Below are 17,215 nucleotides of genomic sequence, written 5' to 3' on the forward strand. Positions count from 1 at the left end.
CAATACTATAAGATCATTGTTGAATATGCAGTCTGTTGTTGACTAAAGTGTCATTATGTGGTATATGACTATAAATAAGGTCTGGAATAAACATTTTAGCTAATAGCCAATGAATACCTGGCAATGATCTCTAGTATTTTACTGAAACTCTTTTACACATATCCTATAACAACAAGGACATGTTTTAAGTGAGCACTTATCCCACCTTCCTATCATTGCCATGGCAAAAGTGCAGCTCACGATTTGGCATGGTGCTCATGCCTGTAAATCTTAGCTACACAAGAGGTGGAGATTGGTTTAAGGCCAGGGCAGGCAAAAAGTTAGATCAATCTCAACAAAAAAAAACTGGCATGATGGTTCATCACTATCTTCCTAGCTACATGGGAAACTTAAATAGGAGAATTGTGGGCTGGGCCAGGCCAAAAATGTGATACTCCATCTAAAAATTAATTAAAGCAATAAGGGAAGGTATTGGTCCAAGTAGAAGAGTCCCTGCTTAGCAAGCACAAGTTCAAAACTCCAGTAACGGCCAAAACAAAAAAGTTTAACTCACCTCAGGCCTGGCTTTTTGTTCTGACAGAGATGCAGTGGTCGGGGCCCTGATGCCAGCTGGCATGCTCGCCCCGGTGGAGTGCCCTTCATTCTCCTCCTCAGCACCTGCTTCTGATGCATCTGCCATGGGCAGTCCCATGAATGGAGAGGAAGGCATGCTGGCTGCTGATACTGAGGATAGACTGAGTCCAAATCCATGGCAAGAGAAGAGAGAGGTGAAAGTGAATCTTAGAGCAATACTGGTTCAGAAAAGAATAGTTAGCTTCTTTGTGTCTAAGAAAATCTCAGTCATGTCATTTAATTTAGGCTGTTTTTGATTTGGGGCTTGAATGAGAAAAAAAATATTCTTTTAAAAGAACATTTCCTTGGTACAGCGCTTGCCTAGCATGCGTGAGGCCCTGGGTTCGATCCCAGCACCAAAAAAGAAAAGACAAAAAAAAAAAAAAAAAAGAACATTTCCTGGTATTGAGATTAAAAAAAAAAAGGTTTATGCTTTGAAAGTCAATTAAATTTTGTAACGTGTTTGGGAGAAAACCCAACATAAAGAGATGTGAGTTCAGTTTAGTCTGATTTCATGTGACCAACCATGAATACTAATAAGTTTTCCTAGAAATTTGAATGTGGTTAACTTTGCAGAGCTATTCCAGGCCCACTGAGGGGTAAGAGTTGAGATGTGGTGGTGGCCTGTGTAATATTTGGAACATTTCATATAGCCTCAAGTGGCTTAAGAGAAGGCATTTTGGACTTACGTAGGAAGTGTGCCATATTGTACTCTCCAATTAGATTGTCTCCTCCGAGGATGCTGTGACCCCCTCTGCAGTGACCCCGTCTGCACCATCAGCCTCCTCTCGGCCATTTATCCCAGTGACAGATGACCCAGGAGCTGCCAGCATCATTGCAGAAACCATGACTAAAACCAAAGAGGTCAGAAAGTGTTTTCCTTTAACTTTTAATGTGAAATAAACTTAAATGTACACAAAAGAAAATTGTATTTAGAGAGAGAGCATACTACATATGCTAATTCACCTAGGTTCTCTGGCTGTTAGCGTTTTTTTTGGACCATTTGTGGAAATACTAGTACACAAGTACTGTTACTTCCTCTTGCTTCTGTGTGTATTTCTTGAGTGCCAGGACATCAGTGATCCAGGATTCCCTTTTTAATCCCCAGACCTATTCAGATTTTGCTCATTGTCCCAATAGTATCCTTCTAGTGTAGCACCCAACAATTGTGTGTTGTCTCATTAGTCTTCAGTACAAAACAGTTTCCATTCTACATTTTGACAAAACCACCACCAGAATGGTGCAGAGCATTGTATATCTGCTGCATTTCTAAAGTAATTCTTATCCCTTGGTTAAGGGTGTCTGTCAGGTTTCTCCACTGTAAGTTAGTAAATACTTATGAGAAGATACTTTGAGATTGTAAATATCTTGTTCTTCCTTATTCTTTCACTCACCAGTATTTAGAATCTTTTAAAGATTCTGGCTGAATCCATTATTAGTATGGTGATTATCTACCACAAGTTCTTTTTTCAAGTTTTAACATTTCTTATGGAATGTAACTATTGCCATTTTTCTGTAAAGAAGAGCTTTCTACTCAACTGTCTGTCTAATACTTTTCTACCTACCTTCCTATCTGTCCTTTAAATTGTTACAGATTCATAGATTCCTGTTTTATTCATAGTGATATTTACTAATAGTGGTATTTATTGCTAGCTAGCACCATTTGATTCCCAAATTACCCTTTGGCTAATTCTCTACTTTCTGACACAATAGTGTATTCCATACTCATCTTGCACCTACCGTGCACCTGTCCTGGAATCAGCTATTTCTCCAATGAGCCCTGGTTCTTTTTAGTGGATCGATTGCAAGATTTGGAAACCAAGGTCTAGATGCCTGGTAATCTGATTGCCATTGGGCGTCTTTGGTAGGCCTTCTCAGCAGATAGACATAAACATGCATAAATATTTACTTCTCCTTTTACATTTTATCTATATAACAAAACCTATGTCAGCTTGAACTAATACTTTAAATTTCAGTTCAGTACACCAGAATTTATTCTTATCCTCCTTTCTACATTTTTTTGTTGTGTAAGTTAACTGGATCTTGCTTGCTCCTAGTTTCTTAAAGAGTTTTGCAACTATATTAATAAGGGATTCTGACTTGTAGTTTTCTTGTGGTATCTTTGTCTGATTTAGGTATTAGAATAATACTGGGTTCATAGATTGAGTTGGGATTCTTTCCTCTTCTCTTTTTTAAAGAATAATTTGTGAAAGAGTGGTGTTAATTTTTATTTAAATACTTGGTGGATTTTCATCTGTCTATGCATGTTCCCGTCATTCTTTGGAGCTTTTCCTTGGTTCTGGCATAACACAAAAGTCCAGACTCAACAAAATATTTTATGCTCTAGTTTTCAGCTGTCCTCCAAGAAGTCTTGGTTGTTTTTTTTTTTTTTTAACCAGAGAATAATATTTAGAAGCCAAAATCTAAGCTTTTCCTATGCAGTTGAGATAACAAATTTAGGGAATAAATGTGTATGCATGTAATTACTAGTTCACACCAATAAAATTGGTTCTAATCCAGCTAGGATTTATTCTCATTTTCACCATTTTTCTACTTACAGTTCTCTTCTCTGAAAGCAAGAAACTAAGCTCCTGTCAACTACAGGCTATTTTGCTTGTGTTTCAGTCTCCTTAGATCTTGGCTCCTCCCATCTTGACTGCTACCCACCTCCTCATGGAGCTTTTTCTTCCTGTGTATGGCTTCTAGCACTCAAAAACAGTCTTTCCTACCTGGGAACCACTTTTTCACCCTGCTTGATTTGTGTCTCCCTCCTCTCCATGCTGGGTAGCCCAAACTATGGCACCTTCCTCACTTGGTTTGACTCTGCCTCACTAGGCACCTCACCTATGGACATTCTTCCTCGTTCCACACCAGGTTGCTTCATCTTGCTTATAGTCTGTCCCTTGCCAGCCTTCTCCTCTTCCTCCATGAGGACAAAGATGCATTATTTTTAAGTATAGTTGAAACCTTTGACTTGCACAGTTACTTCTGGCAGAAAATATGTTCTATGGAGATTATTCAGAACTCTCTGTGGTAATGAGAAAGTCACTATTTATACATGATATCTCTGGAGAAGACACTGGCATTATCCATGTTACACCTCTAAATTCCTGTAATTTTTATTTGGTTTGTCTTATAAGTTGTGGAAAAATATTTTTTGTATTAGTATTGGGCTCTAATTCATGTTTAAGGCTGTGCTGCTAGTACTTTTCCTTTTTAGCAATTCCTATGGCCATATTTTCTGTTTTTAAAACATCCCCATTAAAATAGTGTTAGATGCTTTAAATTTCAGTATCTCAAGACCAAGGATATTATATGTAGTTAATTTATTCCACTGGATACTTTTATTCTTCAGTGAGTCATATTTTGGAAAGTCATTATTTCTGATAGATTTCACTTACTGACTCTCTGGGAAAGCCTGGTCCTGGATCAGAGAGTTGTGATTTCCAGGGCACCTCAGTTGTGTCACATTCCCCTTCTTGGGGTTTCTATGTGTGGGTGCTTTCCCTGGCTCATTACTGTTTCTGGAAAGAGTTATACTGAATATACTAAGGTCCAGAAAGCAGGAGAGGAGAGAAGAGGCACTTTTCTGGTTTTTGTTCTTTCTCTGGTGAGCCTTACTCTACCTGGGGAATACAAAGTGTTGGTTTTCACTCTTGTTCCGTACAAGGTAATATGGTTTTTACTTTGAGGTCAGAAGCTATGAAGTGCCCCAGCTGTAATAGCTGGACTCCCTTTCTTCCTTTCCATGAGCCTAGCCCTAGGGCTGACCTACAGGAGGCTTTTATGTGCTGCACAACCCAGGTGGGGTGGTTGAACCCACAGGGTGAGGCACCTCACAGGGTGGGGCCTTCATGGGTAGGGGGTTGGGGGATTGGGAAATGCAGTGATGCTAGAGAAGCATCTCACAGCAAATAAGCAGAATCCTTTTCTCACTTTAAAGGTGAATTATCACAGATGTGATGTTGAGCTGTCATAGTGGGAGTGTTTATCACAGATGTGATGTTGAGCTGTCATAGTGGGAGTGGAAAGTCAAAGAAATGGTTTTTTAAAAAAAATTTATTTTATCTTTTCCAAAGAACCCAAGAAGCAAGAGATTATAGATAAGTGTTATATGTACTTTAAATAGGATTCTGAGAAAGAATTATGGAGAGGATCTAAATAAATTATATAAAATTACAGTATAAAATCTAGTTGATAGAATAATTCCCAAGCATATCTAAGGAGTTAGGAATAAGTTTTACCTGATGTGACTTCATTCCAGGTCTCCTTCTATAATGTCTGCCTGTGATACAAATTTGGTCACAGTAGTAAACTGTCATTTTTTAATAGTTTAAGACATTGCTCTTTGATAGAGGCTGTTGATACTTTGTAAAATAGCTATTTGGTTTTGAAACCTGGTACAAAGCCTGGTGGAGATATTAAGGGCCTGCCATTTTTTAATTATTCTGTTTTTTCATGTCCCTCCCTCATTGGTGGCAATGTATACTTTGAGTTCCTGGGTAAACTGGTGATTATTTCTTTGCATATTTTTCCCCATTTTAATTGTTGAATGTCATTTAATTTAGGATGTTGAAAGCCAACATAAAGCATCAGGCCCAGAGCCTCAGTCCTTGGATGAGTTTACTAGTCTGCTGATCACAGATGACACCCGTGTGGTAGTGGACTTGCTTAAGCTGTCAGTATGCAACCGGGCTGGAGACAGGGGCCGGGACGTACTCTCAGCTGTGCTGTCTGGCATGGGCACTGCCTATCCCCAGGTGAGTAGTGGGAGGGCCAGGACCACTTTGGCCATCTCCCTGCTCCATGTGGGGCTGGCCTTCTCTGCAAGAGAAATACCACTGTTCTTTACATATGATGTTGTGCTGAATTTACTCATTGGACAACAATTTATAGGCACTCATTTAAAACAAAGCATGCCATAATCCCCCCAGTGATATCCTTTACCCGTGTTCTAAATGTTCTGTGTATTTTGTTCTTACTGATTTGTAGAGTTTTTTCGGTAAGTCCCTGTTCTAGCATATGTTTTGTAGTTTTACCTCGTTCGTCTTTGGAGATTAATTTGGTATTTTTGCCATGCAGAAATTTCTAATTTATGTGTAGTCAAATCTGCCAACTGAGGGGGTGGGGGGAAAGGGGGAGTAATGACCCAATCATTGTATGCACATATGAATAAAGGAAATAAAAAAAAAATCTGCCAACTGTTTTTCATTTATGACTTCTGGATTTTGTATTATGCTGAAAAACATGCTTATTTATATGACATTGTTTTAAAGATGCTCTCCAAAGTTTTCTTTTAATCATCTTTATGATTTCATTTATTATGTTTAATAATTCAGCCATCTGAGATTTATCTTGATTAAGGAATAAAGTAGCAATTCAGTTTTAATTTTACCTAGATGGCAAGTCAATTGCCCTAACATTGTTTGTGAACTAATTCATATTTTCTCCAGTGATTTGAAAAAACTACTTTTGTCAGACTAAATTTCTGTATGTAATTGGGTCTATTTGCAGACTCTTTTAAATTCTACTGAAATAACTCCTTATCCTCTAATATCACAATCTTTCAAATATTACATACTTTAATATTTATTTATGACTAAGTTCAGCAAGACTATCACTGTGAAAATGTTCTGTATCTGAGCAATCTGGGACTGTGACCACCAGACACATGTGGCTATTGAGCACTTGAAATGTGGCTATTGTACCTGAAGAAGTAAAGATTTTTATTTTACTTAACTTTAACATAAATAGGCACATGTAGCTAGTGGCTATTCAGTTGGTCTAGATGAGTTTAGAGTATAAGATATTTACCACTGAAATGGTATGAATCACCATTAAATTTTTAAAACAATGTTAAGTGCATAATGAATTGTTGAGAGAAAGTGATTTGAGGCCTGACCTTTAGGGTCTTGGGTCAAGAGAAATGCCTCAATCATGTTTTTATTAGTAGTCCCTTATTTGCAGTACTCTTATTTGCCACAGTTGGGCCTGAGTGGTTCAGTCATTCTTGATTGCTTCCCTCACTCACTTGACTCCCAGGACCTTCTAAGATCTTGGTCATTTTTTTGTGAACTTTTTACTCCTTCCCTTGATATTTTTTGTTCCTGAAGTGGACTTTCTGCACTAGGAAGTAATCTTGTTTTGGTTTTAAAAAAACCTGTTGTTGTCATCATAGGTGTTTCTTTTTTTTCCTTTGAGAGCGGAAACTTTTTTTTTTTATGTTGTGCTGGGTTGGGGTACATTGTGGTACTTACAAAAATTCTTATACTATATCAAATATATCATATTTGAATTAACCCCCTTCACCATTCTCCTTCATCCCCCCCTTCCCCATTCCTGGAGTAGTTTCAACAGATACCATTTTTCCATTTATATACGTGTGTACACAGTATTTTGCACCATATTCACCCTCCTTCACCACTTCCTCCCACCTCCCACTGGTATGAACCCCACCTAGGAGGTATTTCATTTTATCACTTGGCATGTATTGAGTGTGATGTGTATGAGATACCATCTGGCTACAGCAGTGTTACAACATCTTTGCAAACTCAGTGCTGTGTTGGTTTTGTGAGTGAGAAAACCAAGCCCTAATTTGAACTCAGTTTTTTTAATTCCAAGTCCTCCTCTCTGTCATCCTGTTCCTGAGGGAAGATCTAGAGCAGAATGAGCAGGGACGGGACGACAATGGATAGATCCAATCAGCCTCCTCATTTCCTGCTTCTTCCCTAGGTGGCAGATATGTTGTTGGAGCTGTGTGTTACTGAGTTGGAAGATGTAGCCACAGACTCGCAGAGCGGCCGTCTTTCCTCGCAGCCTGTAGTGGTGGAGAGCAGCCATCCCTACACGGACGATACTTCTACCAGTGGCACGGTGAAGATACCAGGTATTGGGATTGGCCCCTTGGGAGGGCTGCATGGTTGCCTGCTTATAGAAGGACTTAATTCTGCAGTTACTTCCATGGGAATGACAATCTTTGTTTTATAGAAAAGAAGTACTAGAATTGCTTCAAGACTGTGTCCTCTCTTTTCTAAAAAACATTATTTTTATACAATACAAAAACATGCAAAGTAAATGTTTAGCTTTATGACAGTCAGATAGATGCATTTGTGACCATGATATAGTTATCTTGTGCCAAGAGATGAGTATAAGACTAGAGATGGGCTAACTCTCAGAAGCATTCCTAAAGTGATACCATCCTAATGTTGAGCCATCACTGACTTGTACTTCTGGACAGTGACTATTACCCAGGTGTACATCTGTATTATTTTTCTTTCTCTTTCTCCTCCCCCACCTTTGTTTTTTTTTGTTGTTGTTATTTGTTTGTTTGTTGGACAATTCGCCTTTTGAGGTTGTTCAGCTATCAACTGCTGAGCTTTCCTTTGGCCTGGATCTGATGCTGACACACTCCGGCAAATCAGCATGCTCCTTAGCCCTATTTTTCTGCAGTTTTGTACCTGATTCAGAGGTCCCGTTAGTTCAGCCCTTTGGCAAGCCCTTTGTTGACCAACCTCAGAAAACACCTAGTGTCTTCATGTCTGTCTTTGCAATGTTAGTGATGCTTATACTGAAACCATTGATCCACTGGGGGTTGCAAAATAGGGCTATTCTAATTAAATCATTTCCGCCTTATTTATTAGATGGAATACTTTATAAAGAGGCCTTTCCCCTCATCTTTTAGGGATACAACCTATATAAGAAAGGTAAGATAAAGGCTTAATTCTGTCCTTCTTTTTACCAGTTTTCAGGAGAATTAATCCATTCTCTATCACTCTTCCAAGGTGTCCAGTTAGATTTTTTTCTTTTATATCATTATGAATAGTGGAGTGACACATAAATGATAAAGTTTAATCCATTGTAGTTCTCCTCATTGAAGCTCAAATTAGCCCATCTCTAGTCGGTGGCAGCCTTTTCAGTGTGGCTTCTGAAATGGCTCTGGCAGTCTGTTACTAGCTCCCATGCAGTCTGCTATGACAAGGGGTTCTAGGTTTATCTTTTAGGTTCCACCCTTTACTTGGGATCTGCCTTGGTTTCTCCTAGTGACATTGCATTTTAAGATCACAGCCTGGTTCTGGTAGACTCATTACTAATCTGCTGTCTTTGTTTTTAGACCTTTTCTGTAGAAAAGATAGGCTGGAAAGGTGGATGGACAGGCAAACAAATTGACTTTCTTTTGAGTTCATGCTGATATATTTGATTCTAGTTCAAAAGGGCAAGGCTTTTGCTTCACCTGTTCTGTCACATCTGCATCTCTTTTCTTCCATATCAAGTCAAGGGATGATAGAATTAGAGTATCTCATAATTTTTCCTTTGCTTTAGCCCATATTATACATAGGGCAGACTCAGGATGAATTCTAATATTGCCAACATCAATATAATTACTGGAAACATTTGAAAAAAAAAAAACTTCTGGCATATGCTCTCTTCACTTCCAAACTTATTATCCCAATTAAACTAATCTACCACAACATAAGGCTATTGCATACTGTTCCTCCCTCCCTTCCTCCCTCCCTCCCTTTTTTTCTACCACTTAACATACTCCCAGCCCTGCTTTCTTCCTTTTAATCTTCATGTACTCTTAATTTTACTACATTTAATTTTCTCTCCTCACGCTTTTGTTTGCCTCTTGGAAAGAATTTTTATTTTGGCCATACTAGAGTTCAAACTCAGGGCCTCATGCTTGCTAGGCAGGCACTCAGCCACTTGAGTGCCAGACTTTGCCAGACCTTGTTTGCCTGTTGAGTCACTGTTTATCTGAGCATATGCTAGTAAATTCCTCTGCAGCCCCTGTCAAGCTTGTCCGTGAAAGTTTGTGCCATTTAAAACTTGAAAGTTTGTGCCTTTTAAACTTGAAAGGGTGCTTTTCTGGATATTAATCCTTGGATCACATCTTCTTCTGCAAAAAGTGTGATAATGATTGGTTAATTTTCCCCTTATAACTCATGTGCTTTTTTTTCACAAATTTTACTGGAATATATGTTCATGTTGGTCATTCTAGGTAATGTTCTCATATAAGAGGTGTGCTCTTTTAATGTGTACTTCCAAATCTTTTCTTCCAGGACATTTTCTCTTTGCGTTAACTTGTAATGTTCTATCCCCTTGCTTGGTTCTCATTTCCAGGGGTATTTGGTGATTGTGTGCTGGATGCCTTTTAGATTTGATGTTGGTCACTTCCTCTTTTAGGTGTTTTTTTTTTTTTTTTTTAAACTCTAAAAAATTTTCTTCCTTCCTCTTTTGTCTTAAGGCATTATCTGTTGTGCTTAGTGTATCTTCTGCTCTTTCTAGTTTAAGTCTTGATTTTAGAATTTTTAGTTATAATTCTTCCCAGGTTTTAACATTTTTTTTATTTTATTTATGTTGTTCTTTCCTATCTTTTATTATTTTTCTGTCTTCTTTCCCTTGTTTTGAGATGGCAGATGTAGATTAGGTGTGTTTGTGAGTACACTTTTCTGACCTACTTTCATGATCTGTAAGAGTACAGAGTTATCAGGTCCTTACTGTTTTTTTTCTAACAATAACTTTGCATTGGATTTGGCTTTAGTGCTTTTATCTTACTCATTTTTATGTGCAATCCATTTTCGTAAACCTTTAGAATGAGATGGGATTCAGAAAAACATTTTTAAGTTGTTGCTCTTTCATGATAGAAATTAAAAAAATAAAAAGTATTGTCCACCCAAAAGTTGCTTAAGAAGACAAATTTGTGGCTCTTCTTCTCTTTTCTGACTCTCACTTGATACCCAGTCTGCCAACAAATCTTGCCTTCCCTGCTTTTAAAATATGTTACAAATTCAGTCATTTCTTGCCAGCTGCACATCATCTGGGAGTTGTAGCTTGTCTTACCTAGTTTTTGCTATACCAGTGTTGTGCGCTGGCCATCTGACTATCTTGGTTCCACTCTTCACCTTTTATGTTCCTTTATACAACATCCAGAGTCAGTCATAAGCTGTTTGTCCTCTGTGTACAAACCACCATCTCATCCCTGTAATCTTAAAATGAAATCTAAAACTGCACACTTAGTCCTCCCTCTCCTCTTCCCTCCCATGCCTCTTGTCTAAGCTTACCTGATTGTCTTCTGCTAGTCCTTAAAAATGTTTCAGCCTGTAGGAAACAACTTTTTTGATACCAAGTATATGGATTTTCACACCAGGCAATTCTCTAGTTCTCTGTGGATACCAACAGAGTATCCCACAATTCAGTTCAATTCCGACAATACCCAGACCTGTTCGATCCCACAAGACTACCCTTACTTGAAAGCCAGTTTGGTCTCCGGATAACTTACAACTTCTAGCAGACTTGACTACAAGGGATTCCTACAGACCACTTATATTGGTCAGGTTTCCATCACTATAACAAATACATGAGATAGCTAACTTCTAAGAGAAGGGATTTACTTTTGCTCACAGTTTTAGAGGTTCTAGTTCATGTTTGATTGACTCCTTTGCTTTAGGCCTGTGGAAAGGCAGCACATCATGGTCAGAATGTATGATGGAGTAAAATTACTCAAAAAGCAGAGACATACAGGAAGGGGCCAGAGTCTCATAATCCCTTTCAGGGCACACCCCCCAGTGACCTAAGGATCTCCTATAAGGCTCCATCTCCCTCTCAAAAGATTGCACTACCTTTCAATAGTGCCACCCCTGGGGCCAAGCCTTTAGTACATAAGCTTTTGGAGGAGAGGCTCAAGATCCAAGCTGTACTATCTCTCCTTAAGTTTCATAATTTGCTGTAAAGCTTTGTCTGGTGAGTGGGGTCACAGTGTGAAAGTTTGCCCTGCAGTGAGAACATAAAACAAATTGGCCAAGTAGAAGTGTTTTCTGGCCTTTCATTCTATGGCCACAGTCTTCTGTGCGGGGTATTGTGAGGGTGGTCAGACTCAGGTTCTTGATTTAGAGGCCAGTTCTTCATTAAATCCTAAATGTAGCTTTAGTCTCACTGTTTCTTCATGATACACTATGACTTTTACTTGATGCCTGGGAGTGGTCACTGTTTTCTACTTGTTTGTCCTCTAGGTGCAGAAGGACTCAGGGTGGAATTTGACAGGCAGTGCTCCACAGAGAGGCGCCATGATCCTCTCACAGTCATGGATGGTGTCAACAGGATTGTATCTGTACGGTCAGGTGAGGAAGGGAGGTTGAGCAGGGTACAGTCTTCACCTCTTCCTCTGTGAATGGAACTGTTAATGTTTGTAGGACAGAATGTTCCTGCTTTATTCTATGGGAAATGTAAGAAAGGTGCAGTCAGCTATTTAGCTATGAAATACAGTAGGTTTTATTTTCCTCTTCCTAGTACTAGATAGGCTGGGGATGTGGCTCGGGTAGCGTACTCGCCTAGCATGTCTGAGGTCATAGGTATGATTCCCAGCACTAATGAAAAAACTGATGAAAAATAAAAATGTGATCCCTAGTACTTTAAGATGTTATCTGTGTGGTGTGTGCTTCATACCACTGATGGACAGGGTTACCAAGTGACCAGCACAAGAGCTGACTCTCGTTAGCAGACACCCAGCCTCATCCAGACAGTTGGAGAAGATGCCATAGGTGTCTGAGAGTGCCAGAGCCTGTGGAGGTACAGGTTTATATGTCCTGCAGATAAAGGGATTCAGCTTTTATTAATTGCAGTGAGGACTTGCCTCTTGGAATGTTCTGTACAGATGGAGTAAACAGGAGTTATGTGCAGTCCTGTCTCTGCTCTGTTGATGTACTCCCTCAGATTGAGTAGGAGCTAAGACCCCATCTGTAGGATGTTAAATACTCTTGGTATATTAGAATTGTCACCACAGGGGTGTGAGTGTGTATGTCTTCTCAGACCTCTTTATCATTCATCTCCAGCAAGGGGTGGCAAATTTTCTCTATGAAAAGCCAGGTGGTAAACATTTGAGGTTTTGTGGGCCACAGGAGGTCTCCGTTGTAATTGTTTTCACAGACTTTGTGGCAGTAAGTGGGCATGGCTATGTCTCAGTAGAACTTTACTCACATATAACTTAAGTCCCTGGTCTAAAGCTTTGGATAAAATGGTGCAGTCACAATAAGAATGGGTTTTTCTGGCATTTTGACCAGTGTATGTCAGCATAGTTCTCTGTAATGTTAGTTGATAGGTCTCTGCTTGCATTGGAAGCCCCCAGATGGTCCTACAGTATAAAATTGGTCAGGGTCTCTCTCTTCAGCTCTTCTGAGATGTTCTCATACATAGTTCCCCTGCATGGCTCACCAGGCCCTCGGCTGTTGTGCAGCTGTCCACTTCGTACTTGAGGACAGCCTCTTTCTGGTCATACTGAACTGCAGACGTGGGCCCATTGTGGGAAGCTGGGCTCTTTCTCCTGTTTCCTGGTTACCTGCTGTCCCCAGGAAATACCCCCACACTCCTACCTGGGAGCATGCTGGATGCCCTGCAGGTCTCTCACACTGTATCCTAGTTGTGTGCATGATTGTTTTCCTTTAGGGGTGGCTTCTGTGAGAGCAGTGTCTGCCTGCCCTGTTCCCATGACTTTGGGGATTGAATGAGTATGTGCATCTGTGGAAGGATGGAATGAATTAAGACACGTTGCCAGTGGTGGCACTGTGAACTCAAACTCAGGAGACTTTGGGTTGGAAGAGTCCACTGATCTTCTGACCTGCTGTGAATAACTTTGCTTTTTCTAAGGAGCTTTGTTGGTTGAATGATGGAGTGCACCTAATCCCAGGATATACTTTTTTCTGCCAGGCCGAGAATGGTCTGACTGGTCCAGTGAGCTGCGCATCCCTGGGGATGAGCTGAAGTGGAAGTTCATCAGTGACGGATCTGTGAATGGTTGGGGCTGGCGCTTTACAGTCTATCCCATCATGCCAGCTGCAGGTAAAGGAGAAGCTATGGCCATCAAAGTTTGGTGACTGATTATAGTTATTACCCATGCACCTGGAACTATGCACATTTTCTGTTCAGTAGGACTACCTTCTCTGGCTGTGCTTGGTAGTAAGTACTGCCAAAGGCCCCACTTGGCTAGGATGAGACCGTAAGAGCTGCCTAAGCTGTGCAACTCTCAGGACGTCAACACGTTCTTTACCCAGTGTGGAAAGGAGGTGTTGCTAGTTATAGTTCCGAAAGCTTTTGATTCACAGTTTGAAATGTCACTAAACAGTGAGACCCATGTGAGGTGCTGTGGGCACACTTTCCACTGCTGCATTCCAGTTAGAGGGCTGCCCTGTTAGTTGAGTTTGTAGGCGTCTCTTTAGTAGGTGGTCCTTGCCATGTCACATAGGGACATTCACAGTGGTCCTTCACAGGCCCTAAGGACTTACTGTCCGATCGCTGTGTCCTCTCTTGTCCATCAATGGATTTGGTGACGTGTCTCCTTGATTTCCGACTCAATCTCACCTCCAACAGAAGCATTGTCCCTCGCCTTGCAGCCTCTCTGGCTGCATGTGCACAGCTGAGTGCCTTAGGTAAGTAATGCCTCCACAGTCGTATCCATTACTAGCTGGAAAAATATGGTGAAGTTTCTCATGTTTTCTTTCTGCTTGTTTCAGCTGCCAGCCACAGAATGTGGGCTCTTCAGAGACTGAGGAGGCTGCTCACCACGGAATTTGGGCAGTCAATTAACATAAACAGGCTACTGGGAGAAAATGAGGGGGAAACGAGAGCTTTGGTATGGAGTGAGCATTGTAGTACCATTTCTAGTGACATGTGATCCTTTAGGGTAAAATGTTGGTTTAATTGCTTAAACCTCTAAATTATCAAGAGGAACTGGGAAATTTCACCTGAACACAAGGAGGCCTTTGTTGCATCCAGACTTTTCCTCATGTTTCTGCATGTGTGGAATCCAAACTGAACTTTGATTTTTATAAAATCTATGTAAGGATTTCTATGAATATAGGACTCTGTTGGAATTTATGATTAGTCTTACTAGCCACATCCCCTTTAGTGTGGTGTATGAGATGGTTCCTGTTGATTCAACACTTATGAGAAGACAGGCAAGATTTGTAAGCTAGAGATGAAGAGTTCCCCAGAAGTGCCTGTACCAAAACTGAGACCAAACACTTTGAGTGTTCATACACACACTTTTTAAATTGTAGTATGCATGTCCTTTTAGCCTTTTTCCTACTTGAAAATTTCAGTAAGCATCTTTTAAGGGGTACCAGCATAATGAAACCTTTGACTCGTAGGAATGAAATAAACTGGGAGCTCTCCTGCACTTTGGATTCCTGCAATAGATGTTGTTTTATTTTTTAAGAGTTTTACAGGTAGTGCTCTTGCTGCTTTGGTGAAAGGTCTTCCAGAAGCTTTGCAAAGGCAATTTGAGTATGAAGATCCTATTGTGAGAGGTGGCAAACAGCTGCTTCACAGCCCTTTCTTTAAGGTAATACTGGACTTATTTTTAAGTGATGATAGAGCTGTTTGGCTAGGAGAAGCCACTAGATCTGTCATGGGTAGTGTGTTATGTTTTAGCTTCGTAGGTGTTGCTGAAGGTGAAAAAAAAATCTCAAACCGTTACGTGATCTGTAACATACTTAAGTCATTATCCAAACATTAGCATGCTTTGAGATGAATGGTTTCCCCTGTTAGTTAACAAGACCATGAGTATTATAATGGTTATTGGATCTGAGGTTCTGTTTATAAGGTGCATCTGTAGGAACTGTTAGGAATAATTGAGTCACAGATGAATTAATGAGCTCTTGGACAAGGGTTCTCAGAAACCCTGGGATGGTAGCCAGTGACATTCTGCTCATCTGGTACACAGTGTTGGTGAAGTGACATGTTAGCTGCATTTCTAAGTATCTCTGTGTTTTTAAATTTTTGGTGGCTGCAGGTACTAGTAGCTCTTGCTTGTGACCTGGAACTCGACACTCTCCCTTGCTGTGCTGAGACGCACAAGTGGGCTTGGTTCCGACGGTACTGCATGGCTTCCCGTGTTGCTGTGGCTCTGGACAAAAGAACACCATTACCCCGTCTGTTTCTTGATGAGGTATTTCATGTTATTTTTGGAATTGGCTTGTGTAGTGCAAAAACTCAAAAAAAATTTAGCTATAGTGTAAAAAAGATGCCAATATTGAGACATGGAAATATTTTTCTTTTCAAGAAATACCATAAATATGGAAATGTCACAGAGAACTCCCCTATACAACTATCATATGCTAATAAAAACACTTAAAAGAAAGAAAGAAGAAATACTATAAGAAAGAAAAAGCACGTGGGTGGGAATGAGTAACTAACACTACAAATTTCAATTACAGTTTACTTTTGGTAAAGGAAACTAAAGATACAGTGATACTCTTCAGACATTTTCTTTCCATCTTAGAGTTGGTTTTACTTATCAAGTATAAAATCATGATGTTGGCATTCCTTCATATTCTCAGGCTCCTGTCTTCTAACCTTAATATTTATTTGTGTTCTTCTTGAGATAAGTGTTTGATATATAATCTTGTAATAATTACCTAGGTGGCTAAGAAAATTCGTGAATTAATGGCAGACAGCGAAAATATGGATGTTCTCCATGAGAGCCATGACATTTTTAAGAGAGAGCAAGATGAACAACTTGTGCAGTGGATGAACAGGTTATTACATCAGAAACAAGAAGTAATGTTCTATGTGAAATAAAGGTTTCATATGCAGTTCTTTTCCATGTCAAATGTTCTCTTGATGTTTGTTACAGGCGACCAGATGATTGGACTCTTTCTGCTGGTGGCAGCGGAACCATTTATGGATGGGGGCATAATCACAGGGGGCAGCTTGGGGGTATTGAAGGTGCAAAAGTTAAAGTTCCTACTCCATGTGAAGCTCTTGCAACTCTCAGACCAGTGCAGTTAATTGGAGGAGAACAGACACTTTTTGCTGTGACTGCCGATGGGAAGGTAAGAGTACATTTGTTGTGTCATACTATCATTTAAGATTGAGACAATAATGGTTAGGTGTGTTACTTGGTTTTTGTATATGGAAGAGTGTGTACTTAAATACCATCTCAAGATTAATAGTATTGGCCAGGCATGATGGCTCACTTCTGTAATCCCAACTACTCAAGAGACAGAGATCAGGAGGATTAAGGTTTGATGGCAGCCTGGCAAAAAGAGTTAGCAAGACCCCATCTCAGCAAAACAAGCTGGGCATGGTAGCATGCTCCTGTTATCCCAGGCAGGCTGTAGGTAGAATAATCAGAATCTGAGGCTGGCCTGGGGCAAAAGCAAGATCCTATCTGAAAAATAACCTAAAGCAGAAAAGGCTGGGGGCATGGCAAGTGGTATTGCTCCTGCATAGCAAGTGGGAAGCTGGGAGTTCAAACTCCAGTGCAGCCAAAAGATTAATAGTACTTAGGCTATTGGTAGAATCAGTTACAGTTCTAAATATTACTGTGTAATCTTTAGATGTATTTTATAATTTTAATATTTTTATTTTAAAGTATACATACAAAAGTATTAGAAGTTTTGTTTGCATATCATCAGTTAATGTATTCCTTTTGCTGTTGTCAGTGCTGTCTTTAAAAAAATTAAATGTTGCTACTGTTGATGTGCAGAAATGGGTGTTTTTATGTTGACCTTATATCTAATGATCTTACCTTTTTCTTTCTAATATATCTAAAGATATTTTTTATCTTCTTTATAGAGAGCCATAGTCTCTCTGTTTTATTTCTTTCCTT

At 39.8% G+C, this 17,215-nt stretch overlaps 1 protein-coding gene across 5 annotated transcripts in view; it reads left to right on the forward strand.

Annotated features, from left to right (window-relative positions):
• Herc2 (HECT and RLD domain containing E3 ubiquitin protein ligase 2) overlaps window positions 1–17,215 on the forward strand; it is a 219,812-nt gene that overhangs the window by 171,797 nt on the left and 30,800 nt on the right. For all 5 annotated transcript variants that reach the window (XM_074061872.1, XM_074061875.1, XM_074061877.1 and 2 more), the window contains exons 67-78: window positions 581–767; window positions 1,336–1,476; window positions 5,181–5,372; window positions 7,345–7,498; window positions 11,622–11,729; window positions 13,312–13,443; window positions 13,872–14,030; window positions 14,115–14,233; window positions 14,819–14,944; window positions 15,395–15,550; window positions 16,024–16,139; window positions 16,238–16,436. In XM_074061872.1, coding sequence (XP_073917973.1) covers window positions 581–767; window positions 1,336–1,476; window positions 5,181–5,372; window positions 7,345–7,498; window positions 11,622–11,729; window positions 13,312–13,443; window positions 13,872–14,030; window positions 14,115–14,233; window positions 14,819–14,944; window positions 15,395–15,550; window positions 16,024–16,139; window positions 16,238–16,436 — 1,789 coding nt within the window. The remainder of the gene's footprint in view (window positions 1–580; window positions 768–1,335; window positions 1,477–5,180; window positions 5,373–7,344; window positions 7,499–11,621; window positions 11,730–13,311; window positions 13,444–13,871; window positions 14,031–14,114; window positions 14,234–14,818; window positions 14,945–15,394; window positions 15,551–16,023; window positions 16,140–16,237; window positions 16,437–17,215) is intronic.

Source organism: Castor canadensis, chromosome 19 (genome assembly GCF_047511655.1).
Source record: "Castor canadensis chromosome 19, mCasCan1.hap1v2, whole genome shotgun sequence".
In the NCBI taxonomy this organism is placed as follows: domain Eukaryota; kingdom Metazoa; phylum Chordata; class Mammalia; order Rodentia; family Castoridae; genus Castor; species Castor canadensis.